The sequence below is a fragment of the Vidua chalybeata genome, chromosome 5 (genome assembly GCF_026979565.1).
Source record: "Vidua chalybeata isolate OUT-0048 chromosome 5, bVidCha1 merged haplotype, whole genome shotgun sequence".
Classification (NCBI taxonomy): domain Eukaryota; kingdom Metazoa; phylum Chordata; class Aves; order Passeriformes; family Viduidae; genus Vidua; species Vidua chalybeata.
The window spans coordinates 2,194,495-2,220,640 of NC_071534.1; the positions used below are offsets into that span (position 1 = coordinate 2,194,495).

General features: G+C 37.9%; 1 protein-coding gene across 6 annotated transcripts in view; it reads left to right on the plus strand.

The window, feature by feature from the left end:
• Positions 1–26,146, plus strand: part of PLEKHA5 (pleckstrin homology domain containing A5) — a 165,278-nt gene that overhangs the window by 132,297 nt on the left and 6,835 nt on the right. For 4 of the 6 annotated variants that reach the window (XM_053942717.1, XM_053942712.1, XM_053942718.1 and 1 more), the window contains 12 exons: positions 9,975–10,037; positions 10,610–10,690; positions 10,825–10,974; positions 12,355–12,456; positions 13,527–13,638; positions 13,868–13,914; positions 15,401–15,518; positions 17,827–17,942; positions 20,005–20,214; positions 23,451–23,609; positions 24,810–24,931; positions 25,729–25,877. In XM_053942717.1, the coding sequence (XP_053798692.1) occupies positions 9,975–10,037; positions 10,610–10,690; positions 10,825–10,974; positions 12,355–12,456; positions 13,527–13,638; positions 13,868–13,914; positions 15,401–15,518; positions 17,827–17,942; positions 20,005–20,214; positions 23,451–23,609; positions 24,810–24,931; positions 25,729–25,877 (1,429 nt within the window). Of the gene's footprint in view, positions 1–9,974; positions 10,038–10,609; positions 10,691–10,824; positions 10,975–12,354; positions 12,457–13,526; positions 13,639–13,867; positions 13,915–14,696; positions 14,886–15,400; positions 15,519–17,826; positions 17,943–20,004; positions 20,215–23,450; positions 23,610–24,809; positions 24,932–25,728; positions 25,878–26,146 lie in introns of all 6 variants that reach the window. The other 2 variants (XM_053942711.1, XM_053942713.1) reach the window with 2 other exon arrangements.

The window sequence follows — 26,146 nt, forward strand, 5'->3', positions numbered from 1 at the left end:
CACAGATACCCAGCCATATGATTTCTTCCATGTCTTAGGGCTAAATAAATGGTTGTCCAGAACCCTTTTATTTTTAATCCACTCTGCTGGCTCAAGGTTTGCAGAGTTGAGAGAGAGATTCAGGTGCATTTTAGGAATTTTAGGAGTTCTGGACATAGCTAGCAGCCCTAGGCAAGGATGATTTTTTTGCCAGTGTGGGACATTGAGTGCACATAGGATCTCAGTCTCCTGCACGATCAGATTTTAAAGAATCACTTCTTGTGTGCTACTAAATGCAAGCCAGCTGTCTCCTGAATTTATTTGTACCCAGTAATTACAAAATGAGTAACCAAAACACAACATAAGGTTGGGTTTTTTCCCCCAAGTAAAAGCTAGACATGTTTTTTTTTTTTCTCCTTTACAAATAGCCATGGCAGAAGGTCCCACTTTTTAACCTTTCTGTTATTATCAAGAATTCCAGCACACCAGTCTTTCACACTTCTGAATTTTTATCTTGATAGTAAAACTTCTCTTTGGCTGAAAAACCCTTTACTACTAAGCTCATATTACTTGTATAAAACATCCTATCCCAGGCTGATTGGTCACAGAAGTTTTACTAAATTTAATTTCATTTAGTCTTTTTTGGGGTTTTTTTCCCAGTTTTTTTGAAATAGTTATTTATTTAAATAGTTTAGATGTTTAGGAGTTAAAATAATTCTGCTAGGACTTTAATTTTCAGTCTCATTCCAAAATCTCTTTTCAAAGTGTATCTAAAAATAAACAGAACTTGAACAAGAAGTTGTCAAACAAAGGAGTGCAGGTCCTACAGCCAACATCCTCACTGTCTTGGTGTTTTGCTTCTATTTTCTGCTCTTCATCTCCCTTTTTCTGAGGTGCTGAAAGTGGCTCTGGGAACAAGTAGTGCATTAAGGAAGGCTGAAGTAGTACAAGGAGGTTTGGATGGAGTTGACATGGTATCTCGTGTTTCAGCCTAAAATTCCATGTCCTGTGTTCACATCTTATAGGGTACTACTTTTATTTGTGTTTTCCAGGTTATCTGGAAAAGCTGGAGTAGCTGACCTTGCCCTTTTTTTTTTTTTTTCCTTCCCTTCCTCAAAGGGAGAAGGAAAGCTCAAGGATAGGGAGTGAAGGGTGGAAAAAAGACTGAAAGGAGGAAGGAGAAAAGCTTCCTCAGGTCCTGTTATTTTTTCCCTCAATAAGCTTGAGAGGAGAGGGATAAAATGGTTAACCTGAGTCCTTTGTCACCCAAAACATGCAGTGTCACCTCAGCAGTGAGGTCACCAATCCTGGTAGGCAGCCACTGTCCCAGCTGGTTGCTAGAACATTCTGGAATATCAGCTGTGCAGGGTTTCACCAAACCCTCTAGGAAAAGGCAGAAAGAGAAAAGCTACTGACAGCTTGACTTTCCAGTTTAAACCACAAAAATACCCACTCAGAAATAAAGTAGCTGTTCATATCTGCACCAAGGATTTACATAACTAGCTCCAGTAACTGCTAATTAGACCAATTCCCTTAATTCCTCCATTACATCTTCCTGCATTTTTCAGTTAGCTCTAGGAAGAAGTATAATAAATTATTATTATTAAATAGAAACATACTTGATCACATTACAAGTGCTGAAAAGTATAGATCAGTGCACTACTACTTTAATTAAAACCTTACAATTAGTCATCTGGTAGACTAAATAAGATACCTGAAGCTACTTCACTGTGCCTAATCTGTCCACCAATTTTGGAGCTTCTGAAATATTTAAAGCTTTTTCCCCCATCCTTTTGCCATGCAAGACCTAAATGAGTCAGACAAATGTGAATTACAAGGAAAATTTTTCACATGTCAAGGAGGTCAGGGCTTTTCTGATTTGTTTGTACTACATCAGTACAAAAAAAAAGGAGAGATGAAACATCACTTCTTCAGAGAAAGAGATTTACTCGAAGTAGGAGGTGGTAAAGCCAAGACTGCTGTATTTTATTTGGGTTTGTTGCTCTGTGGCAGTTCACTTTGCTTATGGAGACATTAATTCCAATTTTTGTGGCTTTTCCAACTGGAGAGAATCTCTGAGTATAATCCTTTTAGTGTTACATGGAGGGTCTAAAATCTGTCCCTTTATTGTAATTTTTTTTTTTCCTTAAATAAGTGAAAACCAAGGCTTGTCTCTGTTACGAGCAAACCAGTATTTTTCCTTGAGCCATTTATTCAATGTGAAGAGTTTCAGTTTGGGAGTAGCCTTGTGATAATGCTTGAAGACCACAAAACAGGTGTCCTTGTCATCTTTTCCAGCATGGGACTTGCCACTGTGTCCCAGGTAACTCTGATTACTTGTGCACTGCCTTTAACTCTTAGAAGGTTTGTCACACATACCTTCCTCAGTACTTAAATGTCACTAATTTTTTGGAAACTTTGATCCCAAAAGGGGAAAACACTTGTTGTATTTGGCTGCTCCATAGGCTCTTTGATTGGCATTGCTTTACCAAATGCCTGCTTTTTGATATTTGTTCCATAAGGGATTAAGGATCTGTGACTTTTCTGGATGTACTTGGCCTTTGCAAACAGGGTTAGATAAGAGTGATTAAGCACCTGTAGTAGTAAAAATGTTGGAAGAACTCCTGTAAATCAAAGTTGGAGCTCCTAGAAGACAAAACATTACTTCAAAATGTCTTTTGAGCAAATACACATTGCTTGTTTTCTAATCTGGATTTAAACAAACTTTGAACAGTTCAACAGAAATTTATTCTGGCACTGTCTGTTGCTGGTCAGAAAAGAAAAATTTGAAATACTGTAGAAAGGAATTAGCTAGAGTTTATGAAGCAGTTGAAACCCTGATAATAAAAATGCATACAAACTCATGTGTTCCTAATAAAATATTTGAGCCTCAGAGAATTTTTTCTTTTATTGATTTATCAGTTGGCTGTAGTTTGACAGCTTGGCTTTGGGCCTTATTGTTGCTCTCCTTATTGAGATCTCTTTTAGTGTCATCACTCTCTGGAGTGCACCCACTGTCTGGACAAAATTTTATTGTAGAGGGAGAACAACTTCTTGTGTCAGTTCTGGTTTTCTGTTTACCTGTACTGGAGATGATGGAGTAAGTGCTAGGGACTGCTTGGTTAGGGTTTTTTCCCTGCCTTGGACAAACAGAGCATCATAAGCTTCTTAAGGTACCTTTTATTGGCTGATTAACTTACCAGCTGATCAGACTTTGGATAGAAAACAACAACAACAACAAAAAGGTCCCCTATCTACAACAAGAAAAATGGTTTGCCATAAAATTAAAAAAAAAAAAAAAAAAAAAACTGCTCCAAATATAAAAGTTAGGTTTTTCCTAAATAATTTTGGGCAAGAAATACTAGAAGGTATCAAAAACTCATTCTCTGTTGCATTTCCATCAGTGAAAGAAAACCTTGCTATGCAAATTTCATGGAGAGTGCATATAAATACAAAGTGAAAGATCATAAATGCTCCTTCACTCACTTTGTGTGACCATACCTGAAGCAGGTATTGCTAAAGTTTCCAGCAAAAATAGGAGGAGAATTGTGCATTAAGTGACTTTTCAGTTTTCTTTTGGAGAAGAAAACCACCTGTTTTCATCATTTTCCTCTTATTATTAGGAAAGTCTCCTTTTTAAGACCAAAATCCCGTACTTTTTTCTGTGTTGCACACTTTTCTGAAACCCTAAATGTATGCAATACATAATAAAATACCTGATTTTGACATTTGCATGCTTAACAATAAATACTGATCATTATAGAAAATGTCTGGCCAGTTCCAAAATGCACTCCTGTGTATGGGGGTGGATAAATGCAACAGGCAATGATTCCATGTTCCAAAGGGTATAAATCAGTGCAGCATATAAAGGCATTTTGTGATATGTGGACATAAGTCTATTCACAGGCTGGGAATGCTTATATCTTTTTAATGTACACTGACTTATTAAATCTATAATTTAAAAGGTTTTCTGATAAAGGTTTGAGTGTTCCTGCAGCAAAATCCAATAATACTTTTTATTTCAATACCATGCAAAGCCAAACTTATTTTAAGCTTTTTTATTTTTAAAAAGGGAGAGTGTTGGTGAATAAATATTACATTGGTGTTGAGCATTTACATTACTTCTGATATATTTGTTTGATATTATTAAACTTTTCAGATGTTGATATTACTGAATGATGGAATATATAAAAAGCATGGGTTAAAATGTAATCTGCTGCATTATTAGAAAGAATTAAAGTAGAGGCTATATTTTACAGTGTCGTCTTTCAAATCTAGCCATGCTGTAAACTGATGTTTGCTGTATGCTCCTCCTGATTTGAAATAGATGAAAGAGAATGAACCTTTAATCACCATGGTTCACACTATGATTGAGAACTCGGCGCTAAGACCGCAACTGTACCATCAAGTAAGGTCTTGGATAGTGAATGAAATTGCTTTATCATCTGCGAAAATTTTCCTTAGTGACAGTTTTGGTTGTCCCTCAGATTTATTCATGACATCGGTGTTTCTCTTCTTTGCTTTGGAAACCCACAATGTCATCCATGCTTCCCGAAGCGCTGCAGTCTCGTTAGCATGGCTTCCGCTGCGTTTTTTGTTGTTTTACTATTAAATGTACACTTCTGAGTAACTCCTCTCTGTCTAGACGATTTAATTAGTTGGTGCTTTATGCAGGTGTCCAGTAAATTCATGAAACTTTCCAGTGAGCTTCCAACATTTGTCTTAGCATGATTCTCTGCAATTAGTGTTCAAAGGTGCTTCTTTCTTTTTGACCACTACAAAAGCATGTGAGCGGTGTTTACCTGGTCATTTCTGGCAATTTTGTTTCGTTCTAGGAAGTGGATTTACAAGTTTTTGTTTGCACCTACCAAGCCTTTAGCCACTGAAGAAAGAAAGGATCAAAATTACTTTGATCTGGGGCCTGTAAATCCAAAAGGCAGTGTCTGTTCATAAAGTCACAGCAGACTTTACTGTGCACACTTACAGAGTGTCTAGTGCTGGTTGGCAATGGTAAGATGGAAGAAGAATCAGAAATGTGAATGGAAATATTGTCTGGGAGTTGAGACCTGCACCAACTTATGAGCATGGCCAATCCCTCTCCCTTGGCACAGCAGTGTCTGACGGGTGCTGGGGCTGAACTGAGCAGCCCCTGTCATGTCAGGGGGTGTTTTAGAAGTTTCTTGCCTCGACTACAGTGAAGGTGTTGTTCTCACAAGGGAATATCTGGCCAGTTCCCTTGCATTTACATTTATGCCCTTGTGAGCCAAAATTATGCATAAAGGTTGCACAGTTTGAAGAAAAAGAGATGTTCTGCCATGTAAAACACATCTTTATTACTGCCATGTTTCTAAAAAATGCTGCAACTTAATCCATTTCATCCCGTTCAATCCAGTTTCGCTTTTTTCAAAGTCAACTCCACATCGTAAGTTTGCTTCCAATCCAGAAACGTTGCCAAAAAAAATCTCAGCTTTCCAAAGGAAGTTGGGTTGTGAGTGACTGATTTCATGACTGTCAGATTTGTGCTCCTACATGCAAAGCAGGACCTTTAACTTGGAACCTGGAGGAGCTATTTGGAGGGGAATGAGAGAAGTAAGGTGTTCTGGAGCCCTAAAGGAAATTTTAGGGGTTGGTTGTAATTTTTTAAGAAGCCTAAGTGATAGAATTTTTTTAAAGCAAGTCAGTTTTGTGTGATAGAGTATGTAAGAAAAATAAGTCAATGAGTGTATAATGAGCAGAGGTGTTTTAAACATGTCAGGGGAAACCAGCCCAAGCTTTTAATATTAAATAGACATATTTGAGGTACAGCTGTGCCTGGGCTAATCTGCTCCTGCCTTTGGGGATACCAATAAATTCCCAATTGCTGCCCTGGAGAAGCTCTGCTGCCAGCTGCAGTATCTGCCTTCACCTTGTAGGCACATCTGGCACTGAATAAACACCTTTTTTGACATTCTTGTCAGAGAAGCAGTGACTCTGAGTAACCTGTTGCCACTGGAGATGTGGTCTCTTCAGGTCAGAGGGCTTGTGACATGCTGAAGGCTTCTGCAGAAGCTGAGGAGTCACAACATCTGCTTCCATGGATAAAGTTTCCTGTGTCAGATGTTGCATTAACTGACTCTCAGGAGAGGCTAAAAATACACTCAAAACTTCACTGCCTAAATAGTCTCCTAAACTTTTGTAATGCAAAACCAACCCGTTGAAAATTCTGGCAACTTTATTAAAGTCTAAACAACAGATAATTTCTTATTCAAATGAAATAAATTGGTTTAACAGTCATCTTTCCTGCTGCAGTGTTAAAGACATGTAAATAATTGGGAGAAGCCTCTGTGCTAGTGAGTGAAACTTGTTTTGTTGTCAGGATGCTAAAATAGTTTGTGATGACTGCAACCATTCCTGTGGATAAAGAAAAGGATCTTTCTCAGTTTATTCAGTTCAGTTTGAGGTCTGAGCTCATTTGGAGTTAAGCAAAGGAAAGCAAGAAAAGTTTGTATTTAATTTGTCTTGCTTGCTTTTTGTAATGATTAATGAGTCTTTAGTAAAACGGCAAAAACATCTACTGTTTCAAATGTGTTATTTATAAGGCACTTTTGCTTGTGATTTGTTACATCTTCAGAGTTATTTAAATCACTTGACTTACATCAGTCTGCTCTGCAGACTGTGCTATAAATTCACAAGTACAGGCCATGGAAATTATTCCATATGTACAGACAAGAAAAAAAGGATTTTTACAGACTAGACTCATTTCTGCTTTGGTTTGGGTTTTTTTGCTTCTTTCTAATACTAGATGAGGAATGTTAATCTTGTTCTCCAATCTTTTTCTCTAAAGCAGTACAGGCTGACTTTAAAAAGCAAAATTTCCCTCAGTTCCTCTTATATGTGTGAGTTCCCTTAAGGAGGAAGAATTAAAATCTGAGTGCAACAAGCTAGCATCCAGGTCTTGCCATGGATAATTGTTTTTAATACATTGAAACCAGAGAAAAATAGCCCTTAAGTTCTTTGTTCCTGTAAGGATAGGGAGGTTATTATTGTTATAGGAGCTGCATACATTTAAGCTGTTACGCATTTTAGGTTTTGAGATGTTTCAGCTTTTGTTATGAATACAAGGTGATGACGTTTGAGCTAAAAATCTTGTCTTTCCCATTTGCTTTCCCAACTTCTATTTGAAGTATTTTGTGTCACGGAATTCAAAATTAGAGGAGAACCTTAATTGGGCTAAATGCCCATTTGCCCTGCATCCTGATAGCAAGAAGTGTTTTAAAAGGCAAGAAGTAAACAAAAGAGCCTCTGGGACGTCTTGATTTTAAGCTTGTGCTCAACAACAAAATGTCCTAGGTTGTCCTGTTTTAATTTCCTAAGTGCAGCATCCTGCACAGATGCATAGCATGCTTTTGGGGTGTGAAACATCCTCCTAGAAATGTATTGAATCAAAACAGTTGGTGGAATCTGAGAACAGCTTACAAAGTAATGAAGTAAGTCTGTCACTTCAATGTTTTTAATATCAACTACTTAAACAGTTCAACCACTTGTGTCCCAGGGTGTCCAGCACAGGGGATCTCTCCCTTTCTGGGAATCACAGAGGTGGGGACTGTACAGCTGATGACAAATGATTCCTAAGCTAAGAGGGAGGTTCAGTTGAGGTCGTTTTTGCTTTTTCACACGCAAGACGCACGTCTGGCCAAGCTCTGCTTGCACAGCTTGCCTTTGAAAAACGGCGAGTTCCATTCGTAGCTCTCGGGGTGCTGCTCCCTCACGACTGGGAGGTTTTTGGTGTTAAGAGGAGTGAGTTTGGCGTGTTTGAGCAGGCAGATGTCGAGGGAGAGGGAGGCCAGCAGCAGCTCCTGTCGCGGGCTCAGTAGATGGCACTCTTGCTCTGGAGTTACTGCCCTGGCTAAGGCTTTGCGGGAGCGATTTGGCAGGAAAGGCGTTTGTGGACCATGACACGAAGGACATTTTGATAACTCGGCCACTGGAGCTCTCATGAGGCGTTTTCCAGGGTTGTGAGGCTGTTGACCTTGCCCGAGACGCGTGATTGCGTTGTGTCTGCCGCGGCTCCCCGGTCACTCCGGCAGGACGCGGTTGCACTCCGCGCCTCCGGCGGATTTGCTCGCGGGCTGTGACAAGTGGAGCTGCTTGTTTTGTCAGGGATGGATTCAGCTATTCCTGTTATTTGGGGCGCTTTTGTGCTAAGCCTGTGCAAAATGCTGCAGTGGGAATGTTAGAATTGAGGCGGCTCTCCCTCCAGCAGTGCCTCCTGTGTCGGAGCTGGTGCTGCTGACCGAAGCAAGAAGTCGGTAGCAATTTGAAAAGTGTGATAGGATTTTAATAAGAAGAATTAGCACGGCTGTAGTGTTCTTTGAAAAACTGTTTTCCTTCTCTGAATGCTTAAAATGTATTCCTTTCAGGAGGCACGGAGGGGTAGGGATGCTGAATTGGCAAACCGTTTTAAACTCAGCTATAATTAAGGTTGAAATGACAAAAAAATAAATGTCTTTCTTTTTTAAAAAGTGTGAAAAATACTGGCTTGAAAAAGCAATATATTTTTCCAGCCAAGCCACATAAAATGCTGAGCAGTGACTTGGAAAGGTGTATTTATCTAATAGGGGATAATATTCCTTCTGTAAAATCTTCCTGTTGTGAAATATAACTAGGTTTCCTCTGTAATTTAAAAGACATTTGGCCATGTTTATGAGTTTTATCTAAATATTTCCATTCCTCATTTTTCTCTCATTGTGATAAAATCAACAGTAAAACAACACAACTCTACAATAGTGGGAGTTTAAATAGCTATCTGAATTTGTGTGACATTCATGAGGTGCAAAAGTGCTGTGGCTTTTTTCATATTCCAGTGTTCATTTTCATGAAATGTCCATTTCAAAGAAAGTTATTCTGTGTTTTTAATACACTATTCATACTTCTAAATTATTACCAGGTACATTTGCATGAGGTATGTGGACATAATACAGTGAAATGAAACACTTTAGTGTGTTGAAGATTTATTTTATGTTTGGAATGCTTGTCTCATGAACCCTTCCCGAGTCCTTTTATTTATAAGTTATGTTAAGTCCCTTAACATGGGCTTGTGTTTCAGTAGTCTTCCTTGTACTATTAAGTCACAATAACCTGACATGGAAGGAAAGAATCTCTGTTGGGACTCAGTACACACAATGTTTTTCAATTAAATAGAATATGAAGGTTGATAGTGTTATGTCCTTCCTCACTGTATAGGATATTAAGTAGTGACTGTGTGTGACAGTTCACTCTAAAATGGGGAGCTGCCTTTCTCCTTGTAAAATATTTTAAAATCTTGTTCCTGGTCAGTATCAGACTGAAAAAGTTAAGAACTTTATGTGAGGAGCTGTGTGAAAGTAGCTTGAGGTACTTTGCATCAGCACAAGGAGACAAGTTTGCCTAAGATAAAATAGAAGAGCTTCCATTTGTGGCGTTTCTCCCCCTCTGTTGGAGGGGAGGAAATCCATATGAAAATTCCGTATGAAAAGTGGTGGCACTTACTGGACGTGTCTCTAACAAGATATTTACATTTATGTTGTAAACTTATATGGTTTTGGCTTCACATCAGATCACCCTGCTTGTGAAACATCCGACCTTAGTGGGCCTAGAATGGTTCATTCAGAGTAGAATGAGCCCCTCTATTTAGAATTCACGTAACAGAACTTGGGCACAATGATGCATCGTTATTTAGATGTACTCTGGCAATTTCATCTCCCTCCATAATCCATGTTTGATTGAGTTGTACATCTTTACATTTGCATTAAAAACAGCCTGTTAATTTAATGCAACTCTACTGGCAGTCTGCTTGACATCCCATTTAGTTACCCTCATTAATGTATATTGGCTAAATTTGTATTGCTCAACGTGGCAGGTCTACCTACCTTTCAAGCAAAAGCTGATTTCTATGTTAAAAGTCTTAAGCTGAAGAGTAGTTTTCATTTTCACAGTCCAACTAAGTTGTTTTATGGCAATATTATTCTTCCTTATAGTTAACACAAGAAGAATGTAGGGGTACACTATACAAATATAGAACTGAAGAGCTGGACATTGATGTAAGTCATTTGTATTCCTTCTTCCTTGTAACTGTTGGTATTTGTCTCTTTCTTTGGATAATAATTTTCCTCTTGGCTTTTGGGTTTGAAACCCACTTCATACAGGTGATTGCCAGCAGAAATTGCATCATGGTACAGAGGGACATGCCTCTGTAATAAGCTTCTAACTTGCAGGAAATACTACTTTTTTCAGGCTGAAATTTTAACTATTTGATACAATCACCTGAGAAGCCACAGGACAGACTGTGAATGTGTAAAATTGCCTTTGCAGTACTAAGCAATATGTAAATTTAAATGGAGTAATACCTATTATTAAGTTGTAAAGATTTAGGTGTAGAATCATTAATTACATGTTTTGAGCCACGCTACTTCAAGTTACAATAGCACTTCATAGTTTCTTAGGAGGATTTCTTAAGTAATTTGAAAATGCAAGACTGATACCTACATAATTTTAGAATGCTTATTTTAATACTTTCTGTAGATTCATGGAATGATTTGATCAAGTTAGATTTTGATTGCTGAAGATGCAAATAACCAAATGCTAATTGTGGCAATTTTCTGTTCTATACTAGGCTAAGCTTAGCCGTTTATGTGAACAGGATAAAGTCGTGCAAGCACTGGAGGAGAAGCTCCAACAGCTACACAAGGAGAAAGTAGGACAATTGTATTTATTACCTAAAGTGGATGTTATTTTACATGCTTATTATCAGAACACTGATAGCTGAAATAAAACGAAAATCAGCCCAATGATGCAGTGCATTAAAAAGAATTCTTTTTATTACAATAGTACACGCTTGAGCAAGCTTTGCTATCAGCAAGCCAGGAGATAGAAATGAATGCAGATAACCCAGCAGCCATACAGAATGTCATCCTGCAGAGGGATGACCTGCAGAACGGACTGCTCAGCACTTGTCGGGAGGTGTCCCGAGCCACTGCAGTGAGTACCGTGTTCTTTCCAGCAAAACTTCTTCAGGTGTGGGGTGACTGTGTTCATATTCCTATCTGCATTGGTTTTGCTTGTTTGTTTTTTTATTTTTTTTTACTGCATCCCAGCAAAAACTCAGTTGTCTTTTACTTGCTTGTGTTTTTGTCAAAGGTGGATGGAAAGTGATCTTTTCGCTGTAGTCATCGAGTGGTCTTTCTCTAATTGTTTTGTGTTTTTTTGTTTTTTTGTTTTTTTTTTTGACCAGGAATGGGTGCATACTGTCTTAATTGGTGTGGCAGTTATCATCTTTGGAATATGAGAAATTGATAACAGAAATAGTAAATAATGCAAATAAGCTATTTCATGTGATGGCAAAATAGTGTAAAGCACGAACTTTATTTGACTTACTTTAAGCAAAAGCAGCTGCAGGACTACCATAGTCTCTCTCTAATATTGGGCCATTACATTTAAATGATCTCTCAAATTATGCACTTCTAAAAGTTTTTTTAAAAGAAAAGGGGATCGGCAGGAAATTGCTGTTTACTGTCTTCTTCTACTTCATGATGACAATGAATCATTTTTGCCTACTTACAGATATTTCCAAAAAGGTGTCAGATTCCAGGGGGTAGCTGTGGTAAAAACTGACACGATGTCATCCCTGAAATCCTGGTTGTAGTCTGAATGTTGGACTGCCTTGTAGCAGGAATTGGTTGGACACAGCAAAGGGAACCAGGGGAGAGGAAATCCTCCAGACGCACTTTCCCTCATTAACTTTCCAATTTATTCTAAATGAGTAAATTGCTTGATGTAGGCTGCAGAAGTGAGATGGTGGGGCTGACCTCAAAGAAGAATAATTTTATTTCTTTCACCTTTTCCTTGTGGAGTTTGCAGCTGCACACGTGTAGAACAGTGGTGTGTTGGCAGCCTTGCAGGCAGGGCTGGGTGGGTTGCATTTCCCCTGCATCATGCACTGCCTGTGCACACACAGGCTGTGCACTCACACATGTGCATTCTGGGTGATAAAGGAGACAAATTTGCATCCATTTCTGTGGCTTTTCTGCCTCACTGGAAAGGCAGCTTAAGATCAACATTCCTGCTGACTATAAAGGCATTTTCTGAAGAATTTGCCCTTGCCTGTCTTTTTTGTTGGTGAAAAGACAAAATGCTGTTTGTTTGAATTTCATTCAGTATCATTAGAAAATAAAAAAGCTGTTTAAACATTGCATTCTCTAAACTATTTATTAAATATTACAAATATTTACTTATTGCTGGTATCTATTTATATGTTACTTCCTGAAGTTTCGTGCCACTGGAAAAACAAAAAAAAACCTTTTTTTTTTTTTTTTTAATTGAACCTGCATCTCTAATTCTTTACATCTGTTATATACTTAGGAACTGGAAAGAGCTTGGAGAGAATATGATAAATTGGAGTATGATGTAACTGTAACAAGGAACCATATGCAAGAGCAGCTCGATCGGCTTGGAGAAATCCAGGTGTGGCAAAGATCTTAAAATACACTCAATTCACTTGGACTTCCTATGAGTTTTAAAACTGTACAAATGAAAAAAGGGGGACAAATGGTGAACTTACAGACTTTTAATTTCTTTTTCTATCTTGTAAGTTCTGAAGAAGTCTTCAGATTTTCTTTTTTTTTTTTTTTTTTTTTTTTTTTTACGTTCTAACACTGATATTCCTTTGTCTGGGAGTTTTCTTTTTTTTTTTTTTGTTTCAGTGAGCAGGTTTGAAATGGAGTGGCTTTCTCAGACCTTAGTTGCTCTGACAGTCATAACACATCTTCACACAAATCCTTCCATTTAACTGAATATTTTAAAATTAAATCATTTTATCAAAAGAAATGATAACAGGAAATGCTGTAGGTGTTGCTTCAGGCTTTACAAAGGGTTCTGCTGTGTGTTTTAGTACTCAGGAACTGGTGCTGAATTCCCAGGGAGGGCTCTCTGTGACAGACTCACAGAGATATGGGCATGCAGGTGTGCCCAGATTATCTGGGATGGGCACAAGGGTGGGCTCTGCCCTGCAGCCTCTGTGCTCCAGGGGTGGATTTTCTATGCAGCTACAAAAGAGATTACAAAGAAGCCCAAAATCTGGGAAACTTGCACTGATTGGTGCACAGTGTGCATGTCCATGAATGTAAATAGATTTCTATCCCAGCATGCAAACACTGTTCCCCCTGTGTTGGGGTAGGAAGTGGTGGTTCCTTTTCCATGGTTTTATGTGGGTCTCCTGTGCAAAGTCTGCCTGGATTTTCTGTGGAGACCATAGATGAAATTCTGTTCCTGAAGTGACGTTTGAATTAGCAGATTGCTCTCAAATTGACTGAGGCATTATGAAATGAGTCAATCTTTTACTTTTTTGTTCCAGACACTATTTAAATGCTTTATGGGAGAGGGTCTATCATTACTGCATTTTATTTCCCTTCACTGTGAAAGGATATGCAGAGTAGTCTAAAGAGAGAGAAGGGGTTTCCCTTTTTTTTTTTTTTTTTTTCCACTTGCAGTGTGTTCTAATGTACTGGCCATATATGCTGTTCATTTGCTGACAGACTGAATCAGCAGGGATACAGCGTGCTCAGATTCAGAAGGAGCTGTGGAGAATTCAGGATGTCATGGAGGGTTTACTTAAACATAAACAGCAAAGAAGCTCTTCTGAGGCAGGTAAGGAATAAGAAATGAAATTGGATCATATAAATGTCTTAAATATAAGCTCCAACATTGCTTTTGTATGTCTGAAAAAATGGCACAATGCCTGAGAAAAGAACAGAGCAAATGCTACTTTAAGTTGGTGGTTAATAGCAACAGGTTAGAGTTCATATTTTAAAAGCTGTTAATTGAAAACCGTTTTTCTCTTTTTTCCCCCCACACCTTCCCCCCTTCCCCCAAACAGGCATCATGATATCAAGGACATTTTCTTCCATTAAATATAAAAATGAGGTATGGTTTTCGCATATTTACTATTTTAGCATTATGCAAGTTTTAATATGGCTGTGATAAAAACCAGCGTTGTCGTGAATATTTTGAGGATGTCTGAAGGATGTATTCAGTATGTTTCTGTAACAGCACCATATTATGAACTAGTTTTAAAGACTGCTACCTCCACTAGTAATTCTAACACTCATTTGTACTGTGTCTCTGTATTCTCACTGGTATGTTTCTCTTTTCCATTTCTTACCTTTTCCTCTCCCTAGGCTCTTAACATAGAAATACAAACCCTGATTTATGGATATGTTTTCTACCCACCACAATTTCATGGGAAGAAATACATTGCTTTATATGTTTATTCATATATTGAGCCTGGTTCTCAGATGGCCAGAGCACCCACAAGAAGAGCTGAGACTGTGGGAGCTCCCAAATGTTCAATTCCTCTGAAAATCTGGCTAGAAGTTACAGTTTTAAAGGGACATTGTCATGGTTATCTCAAGGGTGTACAATATACATCTGGCTTACAGAACTTTCTAAAAGTCTCGTTTATGTAAAAACCTTTCAAAAGATAATGGATTGAATTTTTAAAAGTACGACTGAGCGGGTTTGTACGTGTCCAACAGAAAGCGCAGCTGTCAGATTTATTTTCTTCCTTTTTGCTAAATGTGACATTGTCCCTTTAACTGCAAAATCTATAGCTGCTGTAGCCATGGTAATATATTTTTCTTTTTAAGTTATAAATAACTGTACCAGGTGCGCACGTCTAAATAAGGTGACTATTCTACAATCTTTAGGAAGAGGAAGTAGTCCCACCTCGTCCTCCACTCCCTCGGTCCTATGACTTTACAGAGCATCCTCCCATAATCCCCCCTCTGCCCAGTGATAGCAGCTCCTTGCTCTGTTATAGCAGGGGCCCAGTACATCTGACAGAAGAAAAGAAGATGTACCAAGTTCAAGGATATCAGAGAAATGGATCTTACTGTGTAAGTGGCTTAAACTGCCACGTTGTTCTTGAAGCATCCTCCCTCCTTTGCACAGTCACCGTTTTTGTTTACTCATCTGGCTACTTTCGTGTGTTATGGTTTCACTTTTATTTGGTTTTGTTTATAGCTGCATCATTTGCTCTTCACATTTTCCTATCAAGTGTTCTGTGTGTATATAAAATGTCTTAAGACTTAAATTTCATAAGCTTAGATTCTTCGCCTCACTAGTTATTTAAAAAATTCTGGGCTTGGCTTTTGAAGCTTATACCAATTTGTTTCCAGAAGATCATTAAAAAAAAACCGTAACTGCAATTTTTTTCTCTAATTTCTGGTTTTCTGCAAGTGTTGTTACTCAGATTGACTAACAGAAAACCCTTCAGCCATAGCGCTTGAAGGATGGAACACTGTCTTCAAGTGAGAGCAGAGTTACCACAAAATAATTGGTTTGAGTCTTAAGACATAAATACTTGCAGCAAAGTGCCTGTTTATTTACCTCATCCCTTGATGTTCCTCAGGGTCCTGATTATAGGCTTTATAAGAGTGAACCCGAGTTAACTACAGTAGCAGAAGTGGATGAGTCTAATGGTGAAGAAAAAACAGAACCAGTTTCAGAATCAGAATCTTCTGCTAAAGGTTTGTCCCCAGGCACGGTGTTTGCGACCTTTCTCGTTCCACTGTGTTGTAGAAGCTGCCTCGTGGGTTGTGCCTTTGCAGCCTGTCCATTTCTCAATCTGATGGAACAGCTTCCACAATAAAATAATGATTTAATTATATGACGAGAGAAATTTCAGTCAATTACACCGCAGAAAAATCAAACATTACGCTCACCAACAGCCCTGAAATCCTTATTGACACCATGTCTAATCACATCACTCACATTCCCCACACACCATTCCCTTGAACAATTACCCATTTTATGTTCTTGCCCTTGAACAATTACTCAGTTTTTGAATCAAGTTCCCAATGTTATGTCGCTGGAACGTCCAAAAAGGCAGCACCACAGAATTTTCAGGCTCTCATAAGGCAGGGAAACAATGTCTTTTTCTTTTTTTTAATCTTGTAATTGTTGAATTGCCTTCTGTCCTCTGATATAATAGGAATAATGATCATGACCTTGGAGTGTACAGACAATAAAGGTCTTTGCAATTGCTAAATGCTTTAGATTCTTCTCTTCATCTAGCTCCCATAAAAGCTACTAATTGCTTGGTAGAGTCTTTTACCAGGAAGTGCTTCTCAATTCTGTTTGTTAAAACACACAGAATAGTTTGTTAAAGGTGACTTCAGGAAAATGCTCAGCTTTAGCACCTCCCAAAAACCATATTAAGAGCTTTGAGGAAAACTACCTAAACTTAGCTATTTTTTTTTTTTTACTCTAAGGATTGATGTTGCCAGTGCCAGCAGGATCCCAGCCTTCTCTTTTGGTGCTTTGACTGAGCATTTACAGAGCAGGCTGATGCAATGGTAGCAGAATTTTACCAAGAATTATGATTATACAAAGATACTGTTTTCATCAGAATGGTCATAGGGGTTTTTAAAACTAAGGTTAGCATAAAATTTGGGTATAAACTATGTGAATGTCCCTGTGATATAATTAAGCTTGCACTTACCACACAGTTTGTCAATTCAGAATCTCTGGGGTATCTGCTGAGATACGATGTTAAGGCACATAATTAAATTTCTGTTAACTTGGTGGCAGAAAATGGAATATTTATCCTGAGATTTGCTAATCATCAGTGACCTAAATTGAGAGACTTGTCTTCCTGACAGCATGCCTAGGTTTGCATTGACCTGTGATGTTTCTGATTATTCACAGTAATTTATGTCAAGAGGTAAAGTAATGATAAAGACAAAAGGAGAAAAATCTACGCTGGCTATATATAGAAACCCAACACTTTTTAAGCACTCTAATCTGCTTTCTGTCTCAAAGACAGAAATTATTTTATTCTGTCCATTTGTAGAAAAACAGTCCTCAGTCAGGGAGAGCAGTAGTGCAAATTGCTCTAAGATAAATAATATTTAGAGGTGTGGAACAGAATAACTGCAGTGGTAGCAAGCAGTGAGAGGCTCTGTATATTCTAAAACTCCCTTCAGTGTGTTGTTTATCATAGCTGTGTTTTATCATGTGAGCATCTGAATTTTCTAACAGACATTTCTTGTTCTGGGCATTCACTCACAATAACAATCCCCATGCAGTGGGGAAATGTAACCATGTCTGGTTGTTTCAGATCTGTTACAGTGTGTAAGCCATGAGAGGAAGCATTTTTATGCCATTCTGTCTTAAGTTTTTAAGCTGATGAGGAAGCACACTGAAAGGCAGCTCATCTCTTGAGTTTTTTCTACCTTGCTGTTTTAAGAAGTCGTACTTCAGTGGTGGAAGTTTCTTACTGAGAGTGGTCCTAAAAATAAATAATTTCAGAGGAAATTTAAAGGGGTTTTTCTAGTGGTTGTGCACATTACAGTACTGAGCACTTCTCATGCCAGCCATTTCCCTCTCTTTTCAAACATCAGCAATTAAAGAGAAATGGGACCATGTCACATGTGAGAGCAGAGGACTATTTGTGACCCGTGTGGTATGTAAAGGTGACACAAAAAGAAAATGGAATTCTGCTGTGTTTTATCCTTTTTTATGTCTAAAGGAGACCCAAACTGCTGCTTTCTAGCAGAATATCCTCAGCTCCTGTTCTCACTCACCAGCTGACCGGGCTCGGGGCTGATTTCACTCACACACAGACATGAGCATGGCTGGGCACACACAAGTGAGGCCATCCAAGAGCTGGCTGGACTTTCCATATCTGCACCCATCAGCTCTCAGCACCACTTTGTGAATCTGCCTTTCGGAGAACAGGTCCCAAGGCTGACAATGTGTCTTGTCCAGAAAACAAACCAACAGTTCTGGCAGTGTTTTGCACAGCACTCAGGATGTTGCTTTGCTGTTTTGCAGGCTCGCATTTCCCTGTGGGAGTTGTACCACCCAGAACCAAATCTCCAATGCCAGAGTCCTCAACAATAGCATCCTATGTCACTTTGAGGAAGAATAAGAAGATAGATCTAAGAACGGTACTTTAAAATTGCATTTGAGCATTGGACGTGTTCATTTTTAAGTTTGGTAGTTTCTGCAAAAGTTGAAGTTATTTTCATTATTTTTACCAAAAAAAAAAAAAAAAAAAAAAAGAGAAATAAAGAAATAAAAATCACTGTTATAGAAGCATTATATACTAGATTAAATTATACATTTTTAAGTTTGGTAGTTACTCCAAAAGTTGAAGTTATTTTCATTATCTTTACAAAAAAAGAAAAGAAAGAAATAAAAATCACTGTTATAGAAGCATTATATACTAGATTAAGCAATTATATACTTAATTAATTATGCTAGTTGGATTCTTCTGGGTTTTTTTTTGCATGGGTCAGGGTTGGGATTGAAAGCACTTGAGATGGTATTTTATGTTCAGACTCAGATGTTTATTATTTCTTATCTATATTACAGTCTTACAAGCTGTCAGTTCTACAACATTTTACTAATTAAGCTACAAAATGGCTCCGTATTTATCTCTACAAAGTCTTCAAAAGAAAACCTATTTAATATAAGGAATGACACTTAAATTATTTTTACTTTTAACTCAATAACTAATCACTTGTGTCCTACAACGCAGACTTTTCTGTCTAATTGCAAAATCCCACTCAAATCCATAAAGAAAAAAGTAAAGAAGGTGAAGAAAAAAGACTAGCTACAACCTTAAAACTTCTATCTTAGCTTTATATATGTTACTGTATTCTAACACTTTAAACTCTTTAAGTTTTCCACTATGTGATATTACACACTTCTATTTAAACTACACACCTGTAATCTCAGTTCTGTCATTCAATTTTAGAAACTTTCTCTACAACCTCAAGTCAAATGCAGGATTTCCTTAAAAGTCTATACCTAAAACCACAAGAAGTCTAAAATTCTGAACATCCAAAATTCTAACAGAGACAGCTGTAGAAAGAATAATAAAATTATAAATGCTGTGCATGTTAAACTGGGCACGAGCTAAATGGTAAATGATAAATCTGCTGATCTACTGAAGTTCAGGCTTGAGTTGAAAGCACATGAAGCATCTTTGAAACATTTGTGTTTGGCAGTTGAACAGCCCCTTTAAAACAAACACGGGCTTTTATTTATTTCAATGCTAAAACAATTTGGGAAATAGCAGCCACGAAATGAGGATGTAGTAAGCAGTATGCAGGTAATAAACCCAAAATTTCAGATTGGACAGTTCTGTAGTCTCTGGGTTAAAGACCCACATTTACATGTAGTTCATGGAAAAGAGAGGAAAACTTTTGCCATAATTACAGCACAAATAGTTAGAGGAGAAGTTGTGAGAAGACTGGGAGAGGAGAGGGAAACTCCCAGGATGTTGACTGGAGAAAGAATACCGCTTTCCATAACTGAAATCAATTCCTGTAAATGTACTGAATGCAGCTGATTAGCCTGAAGCCATTTTTATCTCTCATAAAAAGTACAAATCTGCCTGAAAACCAGTGAATTTCAAGAGAAGAATAGGTAAATGGGTGTTATTTTGGGAAAAATATAATGCTTAGAATTACATATTTTTAAGTGGCAATAAATTCACTTTGTTTCAGCCCACACTTGCAGTTAAATGGTGCCCAGCTGTAGTTTTTCTTGAAATAAAAAGGCAGAAATTACTATTAGATCAACTGGTATAAATGTCCTGGATCATTAAATTTCAATTATGTTTCTGTCTCAGTCACATATCTTGTGTTTGCCAGTTTCATAATGTCTGGTAAATTGTTTCAGCTTGAGAGGGTGGCTTAGAGAGCATCTACCCATTCTCCTGGTTTTATTGTTGGTGATGGTAATGTTGTTGTTCAGAAGAGCAAATTATTCCTTCCTTTTATTTTGAATTTCAGTGTTCATTTATTGATAACTGGGTTTCGTACGGTTTTTTTTTCACATACACAGGAGGTCTTTATTTGCCCACTGTTTTTCTGCTCTTTAGTAAACCATTAGGTGATCTCTTCTGGTAAGTTACCAGTCTGAAATCTTAGTTTTTGTTGAAATACACACACACACACACTTATTTATTTGTTTGTTTGTTTGTTTTCTCTTCCATTTAAGGAAAGACCAAGGAGTGCAGTGGAGCAGCTGTGCCTTGCAGAAGGCTCACGGCCTCGAATGACTGTGGAGGAACAGATGGAAAGAATAAAGAGGCACCAACAAGCTTGTCTGAGAGAGAAGAGGAAAGGACTCAATATTATTGGTGTTTCAGAGCAGTCTCCCTCCCAGAGCTCGTCCTGTGTCAGGGATAATCCACTCAAACTGGCACAGGTGGGTCCCACAAAATCAAAATGTGTCCAGTTAAAAACCAAAGGAGGGGATTTGAGACTTGTTGTGGAGTCACAGACTCAAAAGGACGACCTTTGTGCTTCCACCTAATGGTAGAAGCCACTTCTTTGCCTTTTTGGGACACAAACAGCAGCACTTTACAAAAATGACCTCGGGGCTTTCCGACAGGTCGGACAGCTTAGCAGAGTTACCTGTTCCTGACACAGGAACTACAATTTGTCTGACAATACCCTTTTCCTGACCCAGAGATGGGGCAACTGAGAGGTGTTTTAAAAGCTTTTATTCCATTTTCAGTCTCACGTGAAGGGTGAGACAATACAGGTGTTATAATTGACACCATCCCAATCAGAAGCCAACCATTTCCTGATTACAAAACACTGTAAGTGTCTCTTGGCCTATCAGTTTTGGCCACACCATGCTGTGGATGCCTTCAAGCCTATCATGTAAAATTACCCATTGTGAGTCCCACAATCATTCATAGTTCTATTTCTCCAAAGTATCCGGTCTTATTTGCAAGAATAAAGAGGCACCAACAAGCTTGTCTGAGAGAGAAGAGGGAAGGACTCAATGTTATTGGTGTTTCAGAGCAGTCTCCCTCTCAGAGCTCGTCCTGTGTCAGGGATAATCCACTCAAACTGGCACAAGGATCAAAATGTGTCCAGTTAAAAACCAAAGGAGGGGATTTGAGACTTGTTGTGGAGTCACAGACTCAAAAGGACGACCTTTGTGCTTCCACCTAATGGTAGAAGCCACTTCTTTGCCTTTTTGGGACACAAACAGCTCCAATCCACCTCCATTTGATTGTGCACTGTGATGTTTGGGAGCAGGGCAGGGTGTTTTGGTCAAATTTAGCAAACAAGGTGAAATTGCAAGGTTTGTGACTAGAAACAAGATCAGGGAGAATCGTGACTCCATTGATGTTGAAATGGAGTCAGTGCTGATTTTTCTGCCCTGTAATATATTCAAACATCTGCAACATTTTTAGGCAGGAATGCATATTTATGATCAGAGCTCCTCAGTGGTGCTCTTCTGCTGTGGTGTTTGAGCCCATAAATGCATTAAAATAGAACCCACGCTTTTGTTTTCACTCATTCTTAAACCTGTTTATTTGCCTAAAAAGTTTATTCATGGGTAAAGGATGGGGAGAGAAGAGGAAGCTGTAAGTGCTTGTCATTAACCAGGAAATATTATTTTGACTATATATCTAAAAAAGCCCCAAACAAACAAACAAAACTCAGAAAGCCAAACCAGATCCAGATACAGGACAGCAGATATTAGGCAGCCTACTACTTTCTAGATATTTAAAATTAGTTTTCTTTTCCAGTAGCTTAATGGACTTGATTTTTGGTTGGTTTTTGGTTTCTTTGGTTTTTTAATCTTCTGGAATACTTTTTTCTTCAGACCACAGTCTTTACTGGTTTTTTTTATTATTATTATTGTTTGCTTTTCTATTGGCACAGAAATGCCTTCTTTTTTTTTTTTTTTTTTTTTGTTTTGTAAGCATTTAAATATCTGATTTTCCAAAAGCAGATTAAATATATTGCAGTGTCAGGAAACCAGGTATTTCCAAAGATGTTTCAGCTTTGCATTTTGGGTTGGTTTTTTTCCCCCTCTCAGCAGGATAAGCTGCTACAGAGCTATACAAAAGTTACTTTTTCTTCAAGAACTTTGCATCCCCACAAGACTCTGAATCCCAGTTTAGCCTTTGCAATAGAGCATCTGCATTTGGGCTGACATCAGGAATGCTGTATGTGAAGGGAGTTCCTACAAATATTTCTGTGATTAACACTGCCTTGCTCGAGAAGAGGTGGTGCCAAGCAAAGCTTTGCAGATGTTTCTTTCAGTGCTTTTTACTGAAAAGGGAAGTTTAAGCTTTGCCTCTTCCCTGTGCTATCATTCCATACCTCAAGGTGAGGGAGCTGCAGTCCTGTGTGTCACACCTGGGCAGCAGAGTGGGGCCAGATCTGGGCCAGAACTCAGAGTAATTCTCTTCATTGCACCACGTTCCTCAGTCTTCTTTGAGAAATCAGGATTATAAGAAATTTACAGAGTAAGTGAGAAGATCTCTGAATTGGATATTTAGCTAATAGTCCACGTTACAAAGTCATTTTTTCTATCATAACTTCCATTCTTCCAGAATGCTATTTGGCTGAAAGCCCCAGGATGAGGTATTATGCTGAGTAATAGCTTTTATTTCTAAAAGCATAGTTTTTATGTCTATTGATTTTTAGAGAAGTGGTGCAGTGCCATTAACTGCTGGAAGTCTTTTCGACTGTGGTTTGGTTATTTTAAAAAAAAAAAAAAGGGTTTTATAAATGGCCTGCTGTGTAATTTTGAAGTGATTACCATAATCCAAAAGGAAGTTGCTTCACAACTGTTGCTGGGACGAGCAGATGATAAGGGGTGCACACTTTAATTCAGGAGAGCAGAGACACTGATTTATGAACTGACTTAGGTGGAATTTCCTCTTAATAGGGTGCATGTGTTAGATCACAGGAGTTCAGCTTCGAGATTTACTGCCTCCATGGCTCCTATTTTTCTCAGCTCCAGTTCTCAGATGAGCCTCCCTTCAGGCCTGCCAGTATCATGTTCACAGTTCACAATCTTAAGTCACCTCTACCATCCTTCCTCCAGATTTTCATATCAAATTATTCTCTGCGCAATGGATTTTTTTTTTTTTTTTTAAGAAATAATTAATATCCTCTGCCATTATCAGATACTGTGTTGTCCTCTATTAAATCAGTTCACACCACAGGCTCGGAGGATACCCAAGATAATTGGAGGAAGTGCATGCAGGTGCGCTGAGAATTTTGTGCTGAAAGCAGATTTTTATCGATTTTTTTTGTTCTTAAACCAGAAAAGGCTGTTTTATAAAAAGAGCAGTGCTTATGAATGCAAGTAAGAATGCTGCTAAGCTGATGTGTGACTGAGTTAAATATGAATGCAGTTTCAGAAGATAAGGGTGACATTGATATGCTGGAGAGGAAGGTGGGGCAGAAAGTACAATAATCTTGCAGACAAAGAAATGTTAGGCTGAACTGTTTTGAAAGGTACAAAAATGAGAAAATTCCGAGTCCTTAATGATTTCCATTTTCCTTATTGCAATCTGTGCTCTTTTTTTCCAAGTATTTTTTTTTTAATCATTCAGAGGGCAGCAGAAGGCTCGGAGCTGAGCCTGTGATAACTTTTGTAACAGAATGTCCAATTTTATTCCTCAGAATCGGAAAAAGGATGATACAGTATCTGGTAACATGAAGGAGTTAGAGAGCACCAGCAGAGAAGATCATTTGAAACAAAATAACAGAAGTCCTGGAGAAGAAATAGCGCAACTCAAAAATGATGGCGATCAAGAACATAATTCAAGTTTTGCTAAAGAGGTACAGAACTATTCCTTATTAATCTGTTCATCAGCTTGCCTTGCAGTAACAAACTATTTTGACACACACACATCAGAGGATGGGAAAGTGAGCCAGTTCCTTTTGCTTGGAAGATAAAGACTTCTTGTTGAAAATAAAATATTCCATAGAGAATCACAAAATTCAATAGGATCTGTCTGTAGCTGAGACACGGAATTTTCTTGTGTGTGATCTTTAAATAATAATAACCATTGACATGCTCATTGCTTAGGCTACCCCAGTGGGATTTTTGACAGCCATTTAATGTCCCTGAATTTTTGTTTGGTTGGCTGTAATGCATCAAATGCTTTATAGAAAACAGAATAAAGCTGACACAACAAATTACACATGGAAGTAGGCAGTACCTTTTAGGTGTTTTTCACTGCTTTGATTTCTGCCTTGAAATAGTTTGAAACACACTTGGCAGGGAATTACCTTGGTACTAAAGTGCCCTCACCACTCAGCAAAACCAGACTGACTGTGAAGAATGGATTACTCGAGTTGCTTCTACATAATCATATCCTGTTTATAGTTTAATATTCTTTTAAAGTACTATGTAGAGGTTTTTTTCCTTCTTCTGTATCCACATTCCTCAGTTAATCATCCTTTTATTTCATCATCCTTTTGTTTTCCTATTTTATATTTAGTTTTTTAAATATATATATCTGATGGAGAATAGTATAAAATCAAATAACTAATTTCTATTGTTATCCATTAGAAACACTTCCTTATTAAGAGACTGTTGCTTTGTTAAATATGCAAATATTTCAAAAGGAAAATGATGTAATACATTCAAATTGTTTATATGTAATCAGACTTCAGGAGCAGCATTCAGTCTTATCAACAAAATATTGCAGCATCTGCATTTTTTTTTTTTTTTTTGGCATCATGAAGAGAGGGATAGCATGAAAAAACAGGCAGGCTGCAATCCAAAGAGTTCAGATAAGTTCTGGAAGTTATTAAGGCAAACCCTGCCCCTGGCCTCTGGTATAAGTTTTAGGATAACTGTATTAACCTGCATGGGATTGATAAAAATTTCTTAAGTTATGTAATTCTGAGTTACTAAGTATACATGATGGCAAAATTTGTCTGTTAATAAAACTGCTTCCTGGTACTGTATTTCTTATCTGCCACTTAGTGTGTGTTACAGCTTTTTGTTTCATGATTTCAATTTTTTTATAGCTGTCAAAAACTGATGATCTTTTATCAGATGCACATGTTGTATCTGACTCAAAAGAAGGGAGTAATGAAGAGAAAGCAGAAAAGAAAAATAAATTGGAAGAAACACATGATGGTGATATAAGGTAAAAATCAAACAAGATGTTCAGAGGCTATTTTAAACTTGCATGCTGTATTTATTAGCTGGACCAAGCAATTGCCATAAATACTGAAAAGGTTTATTTATGTGGTTTTGAGAGGTTTACATGTAGGAAAATCCAGTGAGAGGCTTGACTGCTGCAGGGATTCAGTCAGACTTGATGGCTTGGTGGGTGAAGCAATGTTTATTTTCAAGTGTTGTCCCTGTTATAAAAAGAATGCATTCATATTCCTTGTCTTGGCCTCCAAAATGTGCTTAATAATGTCAGTTCAAGCTTTGTATCAGTTTGTTATGAACACTCCAGCCAGTGCTTCCACAGCATGCTCTTTATTGCTGATTAATTTAGGAGCAAACTAAACATCTTATTCTACATCTCCTGCTTTATTTTTTTTTTTTTACCTCACTGCTTTGCAGTGTTTCAGAATTAGAGGGATATTATATCTTGGATATTTCTCTCCCACAATTCATAGCTTTGGTGTAAATTGCACTGCAGGTCCTAAGTGAGCTCTCACATTAGGTCATCACTTTGTCACAGGACCCTTCAGCAGTAGGAAACTGCAGGAGGGCAGAAAGGAAAGGAATTAAATCCCAGGAGCTTTTTTAAAGGTGTCACTACACAAAGTAGAAGGGTTTCCAAATGCCTGCTCAGTTTATGCTACCCAGACTTGCAAGTTGCAACTTTTTTTCTATTAACAGGAGAAAATTAAATTATAGCTCCTATACTTTGTGGTTAACACCTGAAATTAAGTTAGAGCAGGTTCTAAATGCTGTGCTTCTTTTAAGCAGCTTGCAGAGTGTGACCACAGTTGCAAACCACAAACCCAAAAGCAGCTCAGAAGAAAGTGAAATACTCAGTGTTCAAGAACAAGAAGGGATTGTGTCTTCATTTGAATTAGCAGCACAGTCTTCAAAAGGAAATCAGGCAGCAGCAGGTATGGAAAAGAGTGTGACTGAGGCACAGCTTAGCCAGTACATATGTAAAACTTTATTGCATTTTGATTGTGTCTTTTGATGCTCTGAAACCCTTGTGAACTGAAAATGCTGAGCTAGTCTTCGTGTGAAGTGTACAGTTTTATAATGCACAGAAAAATAGTTTCCCAGTGGACAGCTACAGAAACTCCATTTTTCTGAGGTTTTAATACAGCTTTTAGAGTTGCTAATTCAGGGATTTAAATAACTGTTGCCAGAAATTGAGTCATAC